General features: G+C 34.8%; 1 protein-coding gene across 1 annotated transcript in view; it reads left to right on the forward strand.

The window, feature by feature from the left end:
• Positions 1-13349, forward strand: part of NCOA1 (nuclear receptor coactivator 1) — a 118025-nt gene that overhangs the window by 30602 nt on the left and 74074 nt on the right. Inside the window, 2 exon segments of the mRNA XM_043981971.1 lie at positions 2944-3091; positions 4364-5687. Of these exon segments, the coding sequence (XP_043837906.1) occupies positions 2944-3091; positions 4364-5687 (1472 nt within the window).

The raw sequence follows: 13349 nt of genomic DNA on the forward strand, positions 1-13349 counted from the left end.
AGTTAGTAGCAGAGCTGGGATTTTCACCTAGTTCTTCTGGCTTCATTCTCTTCATTGTGTTTTACTGTTTCTGATCTATTACTAAGGGAATCATGGAACTAGTTGATAAATATACACAGAACAGAGAGTCTAATGTAGCCAGAAGAAATAACAGCCTACCAGATGTAGGAGAGGTACCAAGTGCTTCAAAGCCACAATGCAAATGAAGAACAGGTTCTGTGGATGTGAGGGAGTGAAAGAATTGTTTATTTATAGTTAGAGGTTGTAAATAAGGTTGTAGTTGAATTGACAGTATCAATCTCTAACTTGGAAGAGTGTGGATTATTGCCATTTAATGAGAGCTGTCTCTAGTGTAAGGTGAACATAGTCTTCCTGGGTCCCTCTTTCTCTGATAACATCCAAAGATTTAGTGTTGACTTCTCCTGGGATTCTCTTGAACTTCAACCCTCACTAAATTTTCTTCCTGTCTCAAGAATTCCTAGTAAATAGTAGCTCATTTTTTGTATCAATTTTGATGATCTCCAAATTCCCTTCTACTTTTAAAATTACATTCCATCCTCTAGAAACTGTTAAGATTACAACCTAGGGTGTATCTGTGCTGGTAGGTTTCCTCATTTGGAGTGGAGTTTAATTAAAACCAGTGAAATGATCCCTTATGAGATTGAAGTGTCCAATAGGTTAGAAGAGAAAGCATGTTGAATCTGGTACCAGATTCAACTAAGGTAGAAATGAATCCTAGAATGTTGTCCAGAGTAATGATTTTATGGGAGAGGTATTTGTAGTGGTTAACATTTCCTTTTAAAATTAATTTTTTTTCAGATATCAAACATTTTTTCTCCCTACCTCCAATTATAGAAAAAAAAGAAAAAGAAAATCCTGGTAACAAATAATCATAATCAAGCAAAAACAAATTTCTGTATTGACCATATCCAAAAATATGTGTCATTCTCAATATTAGTCCATCATTTCTCTTTTAGGAGACTGGTATACTTTTTATCATTAGTGCTTTGGAAGCATAATTGATCATTGTTTAATATTTCTTTTTAAACCTCTATATTTTTTGTTCTTATAAGAGAGTTTATGAAATTGTTTATTGAAATGTCATAAATTGTTATGTGTGGTTTTTTGGGATACTCTATCAGATCTTTATGGGATGCATCTGATTATGGCTTCCATTCATATTTTCACATTTCATTAAAACGACCCATCTTCATAATTTGTTGCTCAATAAGTGCTTATTTATACAAGATAGGTTTCCTTTTATAATACAAATTCTATTCCAGCTATTTAGAGGGTTCACAGTACACTGAAAGACATATATTATAAAGAGTGTAATTATCCTAGTCATACGTCTTGATTTCTTCAGTGCAGTGTGAAATGGCCTAATTTCTCTAATCTTAAGCAGGAATTGTGTTTTTATTTAGCTGTATGACATACTCAAATCAATAATTAAATAATTGGTAAGATTGAAAGTACATGCCTTCTTGCCTCAAATTATACATGACTTTAAATGCTCTTTGTTAAAAATTCCCTTTATATGACCTTCAGCTGTTTTAAAATAAGGTAGAATTCCTTCATGACAGTGAAGTCAACAGAATTACCATCTATGTTAAAGGCTAAGCATATCTTTCATTTATATATAGTGTATATACTTAATGGTATTTCAGCTCACGTTTTTACTCATAGTTTCTCTTAATCACCCCTATCTGGTAGTTTTATATGCATCATTGTATAGGTATGACCTTTGATTCTCAAAGGTTATGCCAATAGAGTGCTTATTTTGACCGGTTTAACAAGCTGAAGTCTCTAATTTATGGTAGCATTTTTTTGTTTCCTGTTTCATGTGGAGGGGCTTATGTAGAATGTTGGTCATTAATTTGAGAGATCATAGCAATACATGAAAGAAGAAAAATATAAAAGAGTCCATCATTCCTTCTGCTGTTGTTGGCAATATATTTAAAAGAGGGCAGAGAGTGCCAAAAATCACACAGTTCTTAGATCATCTATAACTATTTATCTAAGTATTGATACTCTTGAACATTTGTTCAGGGATTTGAAAACATCTAACACATTAGGTGGATCTTCATTTCTGGAAGGGCATGAATAAAAGTCTAGCAGGGGACAAAGGCTATGAAGAATAATGATCTTCATCAGTATAGATGTAGCCACACTGAAGAGATAAAAAATCCATCTACATCTTTTTAAATGTAGGTAATTAGTTTTGTTAAATGAAGGCTCTAAAATATAACCTAGACATCAAATACAGTATAAGCAATTAAGAAGCTAACCCATTTTAAATTCTCCACTGCTTACTTAATAAAGATATCTAAGGCAGATCTGCATAATGTAATGGATATAAAGTATAGTTTTCTTTATCTATTTCATTTGTGGGTATTATTTACACTTGATTTTATTTACCCATATAAGGTTTAAAGGTATCATTGAAAGATCAGATATGTCATATATTATAATAAACTTATTAAGAATATGTTTATCCATCAAAATAAAACCTTAGTGGTTTGTAGTCCTGGGTTTTAAAAAAACAATCCAGGCTTGAATTTTAGCCAAGAAACTTCAAGCTGGGATAGAGCATTCCATAGGGAATACTGAGGATAAGGATAGATCGAAGTGTTTTATAATATTTGTTCTCTAATTTTGGGAGACTTCATGCCCATTCCCCTTGTGAGAAGGCCCATATTAAATTGAAAATAGATTGAAACCTGACATTAACTAGTGTCCAGTGTATTTTATCTACAATGACTTTCTTTCACCTGTCTGCATTGTCTGATGCTAGCCTTAAAAATATAAGAGTAAACTGCAGGAACAGGTACCATATGTGAGAACATTTAACAAACTGTAGGTACATATAAGACATGGTAATAGTCCTTTGCCCTAGAATTAAGTGTCAAAATTTTAACTAGGTTTCTCTTTTGTTTGAAACAGTGATGACTCGTGGCACTGCCTTCAGCCCATCCTATAGGTTCATATTGAATGATGGGACAATGCTTAGCGCCCACACCAAGTGTAAACTTTGCCTCCCTCAAAGTCCAGATATGCAGCCTTTCATCATGGGAATTCATATCATCGACAGGTACTACTTATTTGGAGAGCTTCATATGAAATCAACCAGTTCATCATTATTTTTATTCTCCTTTTGATTAGAAATACAATTTCTAAATTAACATGAAACTAATGTTTCATGAGAATATTATCCATACCCATAATGTTTTTTGTAGTTTTGTCACCTCACGGTTATTTTGAAGCTTAAAAAGAGGAAAGGAAGGACAAAAGTGGAAATAGATACTTTAGAAAAAAGAAATGTGTTTTAAAACAAATAATTTAACCTATTAACTGATGGTTTGTATGACTACAATAGACATTTTGAATTTTCAAAAATTAATATCATTAGAATAGGCCAACATTGTTAAAATAAAAATATATTTTGCTTTCATTAAGTCAAGCTTAAGGATTCTTCATCTTAAAATTAATTTGAGTTGACAACTTTCTCTATATGTTTACAATTTGTTTCTTAAAAAATAGTAGTTCTTGGTGTTGTTACTTGACATTTTGTTCCTTCTCTGAGACAGTGATGTCAAACTCAAATAGAAGTGGATCTGTGAAGCTGCATATTGTCTTGGAAAACCACAATAATATTATGTTTAAATATGTTTTGTTAAATATTTCCCAGTTACATTTTAATTTATGTTAGAGTGCATGGTGGCCCAGTTTGACACTTCTGATAAACACACACACACACACACACACACACACACACAATCATGTTCAACAATTTTTCTATGAATAACTCAATGCCCAATGTTCAAATCTATTTGACATTACTTGAGCAAAGTAAAGTAATTTTTCACTTTTTCTTTACTATATATGAGTTATTTGCTTTTTTGGATATGTCAAAAACAGTATGGTTAGATTTGTATAATGAATACTGTGCAAACTTGAATTAAATACAGATTGTCTATTTCTGTTGTTTTAGTACTTTTCCTTTTAATCACAAATATCCCAATCTTAATTTCTTCATGATATTCTGACAGATTTTTAATAGCACATTTCTTAGAGTTTTTTAAAAAGCTAAATAAGATTTCTTTTCCAGGGAACTGGAAATAGAATTAAACTTTAGGTGCTATAAGTACTTTTTCCTATAAACTCTATGGTGATGCTTTAGAACATTTAACAGGTAATTGTTATTCCTTAATGACAGTTATGATGTGGTTGCCTTCTTAATTTCTTGGCAATTTTGGTTTTAGTTAGGATAATGATGTTATTTTTATCATTTGTTGCATAAAAAAAATTCTCAAGAAAACTGTCTGAAGATGTGTCAATTACTATATTTTTCCCCTTTTTCTAGGGAACACAGTGTTCTTTCTCCTCAAGATAACACTAATTCTGGAATATCACTTCCTCGAATAAATCCATCAGTAAATCCTAGTATCTCTCCAGCCCAGGGTATGGCCCGATCAGCCACACTTCCACCATCTAACAACAGCATGGTGACTCCAAGAGTAAACCACCAACCAAGCTCTGACCTTCATAGCAACAGCAGTAATAGTAATTCCAACACCAGCCAAGGGAGCTTTGGATGTTCACCTGGAAATCAAGTTGTAGCCAGTGTTGCCTTAAACCAGGGACAGGCTGGTTCCCAGAGCAGTAATCACTCTTTAAGCCTCAACAATTCTCCAATGGATAGTACAGGAATTACCTTAGCACAGTTTATGTCTCCAAGAAGACAGGTTAGCTCTGGATTGGTAACAAGGCCGAGAATGCCAAGCAATTCTTTTTCTCCCAATATTCCTTCATTAAGTTCTCCCATTGGCATGGTAGGTAGTGCCTGTGGTAATCCTAATAGGACTTATTCCAACATCCCAGCAACTACGTTACAGGGTATTAATGAAGGACCCAGTAACTCCCTTGGTTTTTCTGCTACTTCTCCTGTTCTCAGACAATTGAGCTCACAAAATTCTCCGAGCAGAATAAATATGCTGCCAACAAAAGCAGAATCCAAAGACAGCAAAGAAATCACATCCATTTTAAATGAAATGGTCCAATCAGACAACAGTTCAAATGATGTTAAACCACTGGATTCAGGCCTCTTGCATAGTAGTGACAAACTCTCAGAGGGAGATAATAAATACTCTCAAACCAGTCATAAACTAGTACAGCTTCTGGCAACAACTGCTGAACAGCAGCTACGACATGCCGATGCTGATACAAGTGGGAAAGATGCTTTATCTTGTTCAGGCACTTCAACTTCAACAGCTAATAACTCTTCATCTTCAGGCAACACTTGCCCCTCCTCTCATAGTTCATTGACTGAGAGACACAAAATTCTACACCGGCTCTTACAAGAAGGTAGCCCCTCAGATATAACTACTCTGTCAGTGGAACATGATAAAAAGGATAATGGATCTAGTTCTGTGAGTAATCAGGTGCCAGGGAACTCCAACATAAAATTAGAACTGGAGGCTTCAAAGAAAAAGGAGTCAAAGGACCATCAACTATTGCGGTACCTTTTAGATAAAGACGAGAAGGACTTAAGAGCAGCTCCAACCTTGAGTCTGGATGATGTAAAAGTGAAAGTTGAAAAGAAAGAGCAGATGGATCCTTGTAATACAACCCCAACACCACTGGCAAAATCTGCTCCAGAGGAAATAAAGTTAGAGTCTCAGAATCAGGTGAGTAACATATTTACTCTTACAGAATAAAGGTCCTTAGTTATTTTTATTTCATTTCATTTTTGACTATTTAATTTGTATATGCATGCCTGCAAGTGTGTGTATGTGGTGGGGGAGAGAACTCTGTCCTATGGTAACGATTTGGGTGTAATGGCATATAGTCCATCTGTTTGTTGTCTTCCACATTAGATTGTGAGCTGCTTGAGAATTATTGTTGTTATTATTGAATTGTCTTTGACTCCTTCTTAGTGATCCCATTTGGGGTTTTCTTGGCAATTATACTGGAGTGGTTTGCCATTTCCTCCTCCACCTCATCTTATGGATGAGGAAACTGAGGTAAACAAGGTTAAGTGACTTGCACAGGGTCACTCAGTGAGTATCTGAGGCTAGATTTGAACTCATGGAGAAGAGTATTCCCAATTTAAGGCCAAGCAGTCTGTTTACTGTGCCACCTGGCTGCCCCTTCATTGATGACAGAGACTATCATTTGCCTCTTTTAGTTCCCTGTGTCAATTGGTGTAGTGCATTTTTTAATCCATTGGGCAAAGAAAATAGAGAATAGGATGAATGAAAATTTTTCTTTCAGAGTATAATTACAGTTTTGTATGTCAGTTGATGCTCTTTATTTACCCATGTTGTTGAGTATAAAGTCTTATGCCTCCCCCCCCCCCAAAAAAAAGAACATAATGAGTCATAGCTCTGTCCCTTGTATATTTGTCAAATCATTGAGATTATGCCTCTTTTTTACCTTCTTCCCTTTTCCCTATGTTACTTACTTGACATTTTTGTAAATGGACAGATAGGTTTTATTATTTCCTTTTTCTATTCTTTCTTTTTTTGCAGGGCAAAGTGACTTGCCCAGGGTCACACAGCTGAGACCAGATTTAAACTCAGGTCCTCCTGATTCCAGGGCCGGTGCTTTATCCGCTGCACCATCTAGCTGCCCCTAATCTATAGTTCTAAGCCATAGCATTGAGATGATTTTTTTTTTTTTTTTTTGCAGAGTAATGAGGGTTAAGTGATTTGCCCATGGTCACACAGCTAGTAAGTGTCGGTTCTTTATTCACTGCGCCACCTAGCTGCCCAATTTTTTTTGTGTTTTTTTTTTTGTTTGTTTGTTTTTGCAGGGCAATGAGGGTTAAGTGACTTGCCTAGAGTCACACAGCTAATAAGTGTCAAGTGTCTGAGGCCAAATTTCAACTCAGGTCCTCTTGAATCCAGGGCTGCGCCATCTAGCTGCCCCGAGATGAATTTTTTTTAAACCCACATGTGTCAAGTGGGTATCTGAAAATGAGACATTTTCTGCTGAAAGCTATGTTATAAGAAATGCACTAATGCTAGGTTCACAAATGGTCAGCCTTTATCCTAGGGACAATTAATCACGTTCTGTGTATGGAGAGAATGGGATAGAAACTTCTTACTCTTCTAGTCTTTCATTCACCTTGGATCCAAAACCAAGTAAACTCTTTTGACTGGCCTTGCCTAAGTCCTAAGGTGGAAAAACATGAAAATAAAAGCAGTGGACACAACTATGTCTGTTTACATTGACAGAGGCTAATTCTACAGTGACATTACTCTTGTCAAAAAAAGGAAAGTACAGGATCTCCTTTTTTTTGGCCACATCTTTTCCTCACACCCCAAAGTGTGTTTTTGTACCTTCATTTAGTGACTTCAATTTTTTAATCTCTGTATGCACAAATTCAAGCTTAAGATGCATGGGAGAGGAGTTGTAGGGAGCATGTCAATGGTATGCCCAGCCTTGGAAAGGCAGCCTATTTAAGTACTTTGAGATAGGATGTATCCTAAATATTAGTAGTTAATTTAAAATATTTTCAAAGAACAAAAATTGGCGTTAGAAAAATAAATTCACACATTGACAAAAGGTCTTCGTGGTGGAAGATAAGCCGCTGCTTTTACTTTGCAGTTAGGTCACAGAAAAGTTCAAGCTATACTGTTGGACTAGTGAAAATTAACTAATTTAACTTGTTATTCAGTCATTTCAGTCCTCATGACCCTATTTGGGGTTTTCTTGGCAAAAATACTGGAGTGGTTTGCCATTTTCTTCCCCAGCTCATTTTATAGATGAGGAGACTGAGGTTAATGGGGTTAATTTAGTTGCACAGGATCACACAGCTATTGAGTGTCTGAGGCCATATTTGAACTCAAGAAGTTAAGTCTTCCTGACTCCAACAAGCCTGGTACTCTTTCCACCTTCCCATGTAGCTCCCCTGAAACACAAATACATAAGAGGAACTGAGGAAACTAATTATACTTAAATACAGTTTACACACACACACACACACACACACACACACACACACACACAGAGTCTCATTTGTTTGTTTATTTTGAAGTTCATATAACACAGTTTAAGAATCTCTGGAGAGTAATGTGGAGAGATGAGGGAATGAACAAGATAAAAATTATTATCACTAACCACCAGAACAAATTAAGATTTTTTTTTTTTTGCTTGTATAAAAAGAATAGAACACATGCATTTCCCTTCCTGAAGAGGTCACACAATAAGAAGACAGAGATTGTGGTTATTTAATCCTAGGCAGATTCTAATGACTTTAATAGAAGCTATTTCAAGTTACATGATTGAAAGAATAATTTGTATTTTTCTAAAATAGTGTACCATCTAAAAATTGACCAGAAAGTGATCCTTTTTCGGGGGTTGGGGAGGGGAGCAAAAGAAATTCAGAATGACCACATAAGGTGGAGAGTGGTTGCAGTTTGCATTGGTGGATCAAGTATCTATTTCTGATTACCACAAAACCTTGAAATATGCCATATTAGTGGTATTCAAAGAGCAGACATGAAATTTTTTGTTAGAAAGTATGTAGGATACTTTAGGGAAAGTACCTTATTTCTTTAAAGTAATGGAAACCATCGAGGATTAAAAATGTTTTAATGTACATGAGAATGTATTTTGCAATAAAATGATGGGAATGTCTTGAATCTTTGTGCAGCGAGTTCTACCATTTCTTGAATAGATTCATCATCTTCATTTTCTTCTTCACATTCAAATATTTTTGTCTCCAACAATATATTGGCAGTTTTTCCATCCACTGTGACACTTAGAATGGATACTTCTTTAACTAATTTTCTCTAATTATTTCGATTATAATCATTCATTCTTTTCTTAAATTTCATATGGATAAAATATGACCTTATGGGGAAGATGGAACAAAAGAGGCCAAAAAATTGGGATGTTCCTGCCTTTATCTTTATGACTGCCAACACAATGTTACCAGAAACCTATATCTAACTAAAACTGATTTGACACTTTAGGGATAATAGATAATATAACCTGTAGAGTTTGAAATATTACCGTTTTTCTTTTCATGAGGCTTGCTGACGGGCTGAAGGCACTTTTACCTAGATCAGATTAGTACATACAAAGGCCAGATTTATTTCCTTACATGGTTAATTTCACAGCTCATAATTTAGAAATCCTGTAGTATTAACACATGACATGAGGCTGAAAACATCTTTTGTACCCACTGAATTCATATAAGGTGTTTCTCCAGGTTTTAATTTTGTTTTCTTTGGTGCTATAAGCATCACAATGCACTTTAAATATAAAAATCTATTAATAGTGCAAGTCAAAGCAAACATCAGTAATCCTAATAATAGTTACAGAAACAAAATTACAGTGTTGAGTGATTTTTCCATACAAGAAATAAATGTATAGAAATTTACAGAGAAGACAGTATATAGTAATATAAAGGAAAACAATCTGTTGAAATGCAGTTATAAAATTTTTTTTTTTTTGAAAACAAGGGTTTCTCTCTCTTCTTCTCCTCCTCTCCCCCCCCCCCCCCCATTAATCTCTATGCTCTGGAATCTCTTAAATTTTGATACATCAATTCAAGGTTGGAGACATTGGTGTTGGTGTTCTATGGCACATCAGGGTATTTGAAGCAGTCTTTCCATAGTCTTCCAGGTAACCTCTATTCTCAATGGTTTAAAGTGGATATTTTAGATGTTGGGGTTGAAAGTCTTTATGCGTCATCAAATGATTTGAAAACTCAATATTTTGGACTTTTTTTTTTTTTTTTTGGTTAGGCAGTTGGGTTTAAGTGACTTGCCCAGGGTCACACAGCTAGTAAGTGTTAAGTGTCTGAGGTCAGATTTGAACTCAGGTCCTCCTGACTCCAGGGCTGGTGCTCTATCCACTGTGCCACCTAGCTGCCCCTAAACATTTCTTAATATTATATGATTGGCAGCTATATGAAACTAGAGGCTTTGAAATATACTAGTGAGTTTACAACCTGTGATAGTGCCTCAGGAAAATAATAAGGCAAACAAGTATTTATTAATTATCTAGTTATTATGCAATGCTTCAATAATAATCCAGAATCAATACTCACAATTAGCAGTAATTCCAAAGGTTGTGGTTACTAATCCATGAACAGTAAGTATTAGTCTATAACTATCATTAGTCAGCCACACAGGTTGAGAGGTGTTAAGGACCTCTAATGCCAGTTAGTACAATCCCTACCTGAAACCTGAACCCTTCTAATAATATATACCTTTGCTGGTATATCTCTATGAAGTGGTAACACACTGCAGTTATCAGGGCAACACATTCCAGTTTTCTTCAGCTCTAAATTGTCATGTGATCCAAATTCAACTCTTGGAACTTAGATTTGTTGCTCATGGTTCTGCCCTTGAGGCATCACTACTCCATATGGCAAGCCAATCCTATATTCATCATAGCTATCTTGTTTTGCCTAAATTTATTCTTCTGTAGGTTACACAAGGCCATTCTCAACAGATCCTCATTTGATATCAGCTCAAAGCCTTTTCTCATTCTGGTTGCTCTCTAGCTTATCATTATACTTTAACTGTGGTGTCTAGAACTGAATACAGAATTCCATATGTAGTCTAGATATGGCAAAGTACAGTAGAAATATCACCTCCCTATTTCTGGAAACTATGCAATCCAAGACCTCATTAGCTTTTTTGGTTGCCACATTGTACTGATAATTCATACTGTTCTTGCAGTCCATTAAAACTCTGAAATCTATTTTTTTTTTAGAACAAATGCTGTCTAACCATGGCTCCCCATCTTGTAGCAGTTAAGTTAATTAAATTCTTAAGGCTGAAAACTTTTCAAAGCTTTTTATTTCCATATGTATTTTGATTTTTTCCCCAAAGATGCATTTAATGATTCCATTTTTCTCTCTCTTACTTTAATTTTTTGGACATAAGAATGGCCTCTTCAAATAACAGATTCACTTAACATTAAGATTGTAAACTTTAAATTCCAAAATCAGTACTTTGCATTCAAAATTTCTCTAAAGCCAGTTAGACAGGTTTTCCTTCTTACAAGGAAGCAATTTTTCCAAATATAGCTCTTCAAATTTATTTGAAATGTCACCCTTCATACTTCTTTAGGATGCAAACAGTAATTTTTTTTTCTCCAAGTATAAAATATATTTTGATTGCAGTAGGGGAAGATTTGCAGGGCAAAACTTGGAAATAATTGTTTCCACAAAATTGGCAGCAGGACACAAAGAGAGGGGAATATTGTTAACTTGCTTCTAATAATCACTGAACATAGGGATAAGATTTTTGCTATTTGTTTTATGAAATGTTACAGCACAATTAAAACACACTAGTGTTCTACCCTAAACAGATATACTTCCTCATCCTGAAGAAATAAATCTACTAGTTTTTATTATGTACCTACTATATTTCAGTCATTATGCAAGATACTGAGAGTACAAATACAATGAATGAAATAACTAGGATATATGTAAGTCTATGTGGAATAAATGTAGTTAAATACAAAGTAGTTTTGGTTTGCTACTTGAGCTGCACCCTGAAAGGAAGAGAGGGATTCTCTGAGGCAAAGTTGAGAGTGCATTCCAGTCATGTAGGGCATGAAAACAGGAACACAGCTAAGGCGGTTTGATTGGATCAAACTATGAGCAATATCCTATGAAGCTAGAAAGAGAAGTTGGAGTGAGATTTTGAGGGCTTCTAAAGCCTAGTGTTATGTATTCAATATTGAAGTGAAATGATCAGTTTTGTGCTTATGGAAATCATTTTGGCAGCAATCTGGAAGATAGATTGGAATTGGGGAATATTTGAGGCAGAGAGAGTAACCAGGATTATTTCAAAATAATGAGAGCTACTGAGGGTTTGACTTGAGCTAGTTTAGTGGAGAGAAAATGCCAGATGAAATGGAGGTTGTAAAGGTAGAAATGGCAAGGTTTGGCAACTAATTGTATATGAGGTATAAGAAAAGTGAAGAGTAGAAGATAATGCCAAGGTTTCAAACTTGGGAAACTGTTAATGGTTCTTAAACATAGAAATTAAGTGGTAAATATGTCTGTCAACTTGGGAGGTAAGTTAAATTCTTATATTCTGTAATTTTTACCTTAGTGATAATTATCAGGAAAGAGTGCGACATTTTTTTTCCAGATTCAATTTAATGGTCCATGGCAAAATTTTTTTATATATACATATACATATGCATATAATAACATACATTATATCATATCTAATGTATAGTAATATATATAGCATGCATATAATATTATACATAGAAAAATTAAGTATTATATGATATATTTTACATTAGTAATATGACACTAGAGAATATAATTTATAATGTAACAAATTATATAATGATTATTATTTTCTTATTTAGGAATTTTTAAATACTTTCTTATTGGAAAACTTCATTGCTTCTCAAATTCAGCCCCCCTGAATTAATTGATATTTTCAAGCTGCAACAACATAAGCAAGCAGAGATAGTATACTTTAACATCTGCTCAGTCAGTATACAGACTGTATAACTATATGCCAGACACAGTAAGTGTCAAGTGTCTGAGGCTGGATTTGAACTCAGGTTCTCCTGAATCCAGGGCTGGTGCTTTATCCACTGTGCCATCTAGCTGCCCCCCATTTCCCAAATTCATATACAGTCAACATTCATCAAAAAGAAGTCTGGATTCATAGCTCTGTATGGTTTTGTTTTGTTTTGTTTTGTTTTTTCCCTTGAGTCCACTATTATACTCTTCTAAGAATCATCCATACAATTTACTTTAAAGAATCACACGTGTATTGCAGTTGTCTTTATTGAACCTTATTTAAACAAACCTGTTATTGAAGATCGTGAGGAGCTATTAAACTCAATCACACCCAAGACAGAAAAGAAAGGCTTAGCTAATCTGGAATGAGAAACTAAAAGGCTAACCAAAAATCAGAAATTGAGAGGAGAGGTTTATGTGTCACTAACAGACCCATTCCCCCTGGAAAGCCTTACAAGAGCTCTCAAACCTAAAAGAATCCTGTATTCTCTGGGGCCACACAAACACCTAAACAGATAAACTCTTTCATCATAGTTTATTTTTATTTATTTATTTATTTTATTTTAGTGAGGCAATTGGGGTCAAGTGACTTGCCCAGGGTCACACAGCTAGTAAGTGTTAAGTGTCTAAGGCCGGATTTGAACTCAGGTACTCCTGACTCCAGGGCCGGTGCTCTATCCACTGCGCCACCTAGCTGCCCCTTATTTTTATTTTTAAAAAAACTTTTATTTATTTCTTTATTACCAGCATTTTCCAATAGAACCCTCTTTCTGCCTCCTTCCAGAGACACATCTCTTCTTTGGAAGAAATAAAAAAGGAGAAAAAAATTTTA

The sequence above is a fragment of the Dromiciops gliroides genome, chromosome 2 (assembly GCF_019393635.1).
Source record: "Dromiciops gliroides isolate mDroGli1 chromosome 2, mDroGli1.pri, whole genome shotgun sequence".
Lineage (NCBI taxonomy): Eukaryota > Metazoa > Chordata > Mammalia > Microbiotheria > Microbiotheriidae > Dromiciops > Dromiciops gliroides.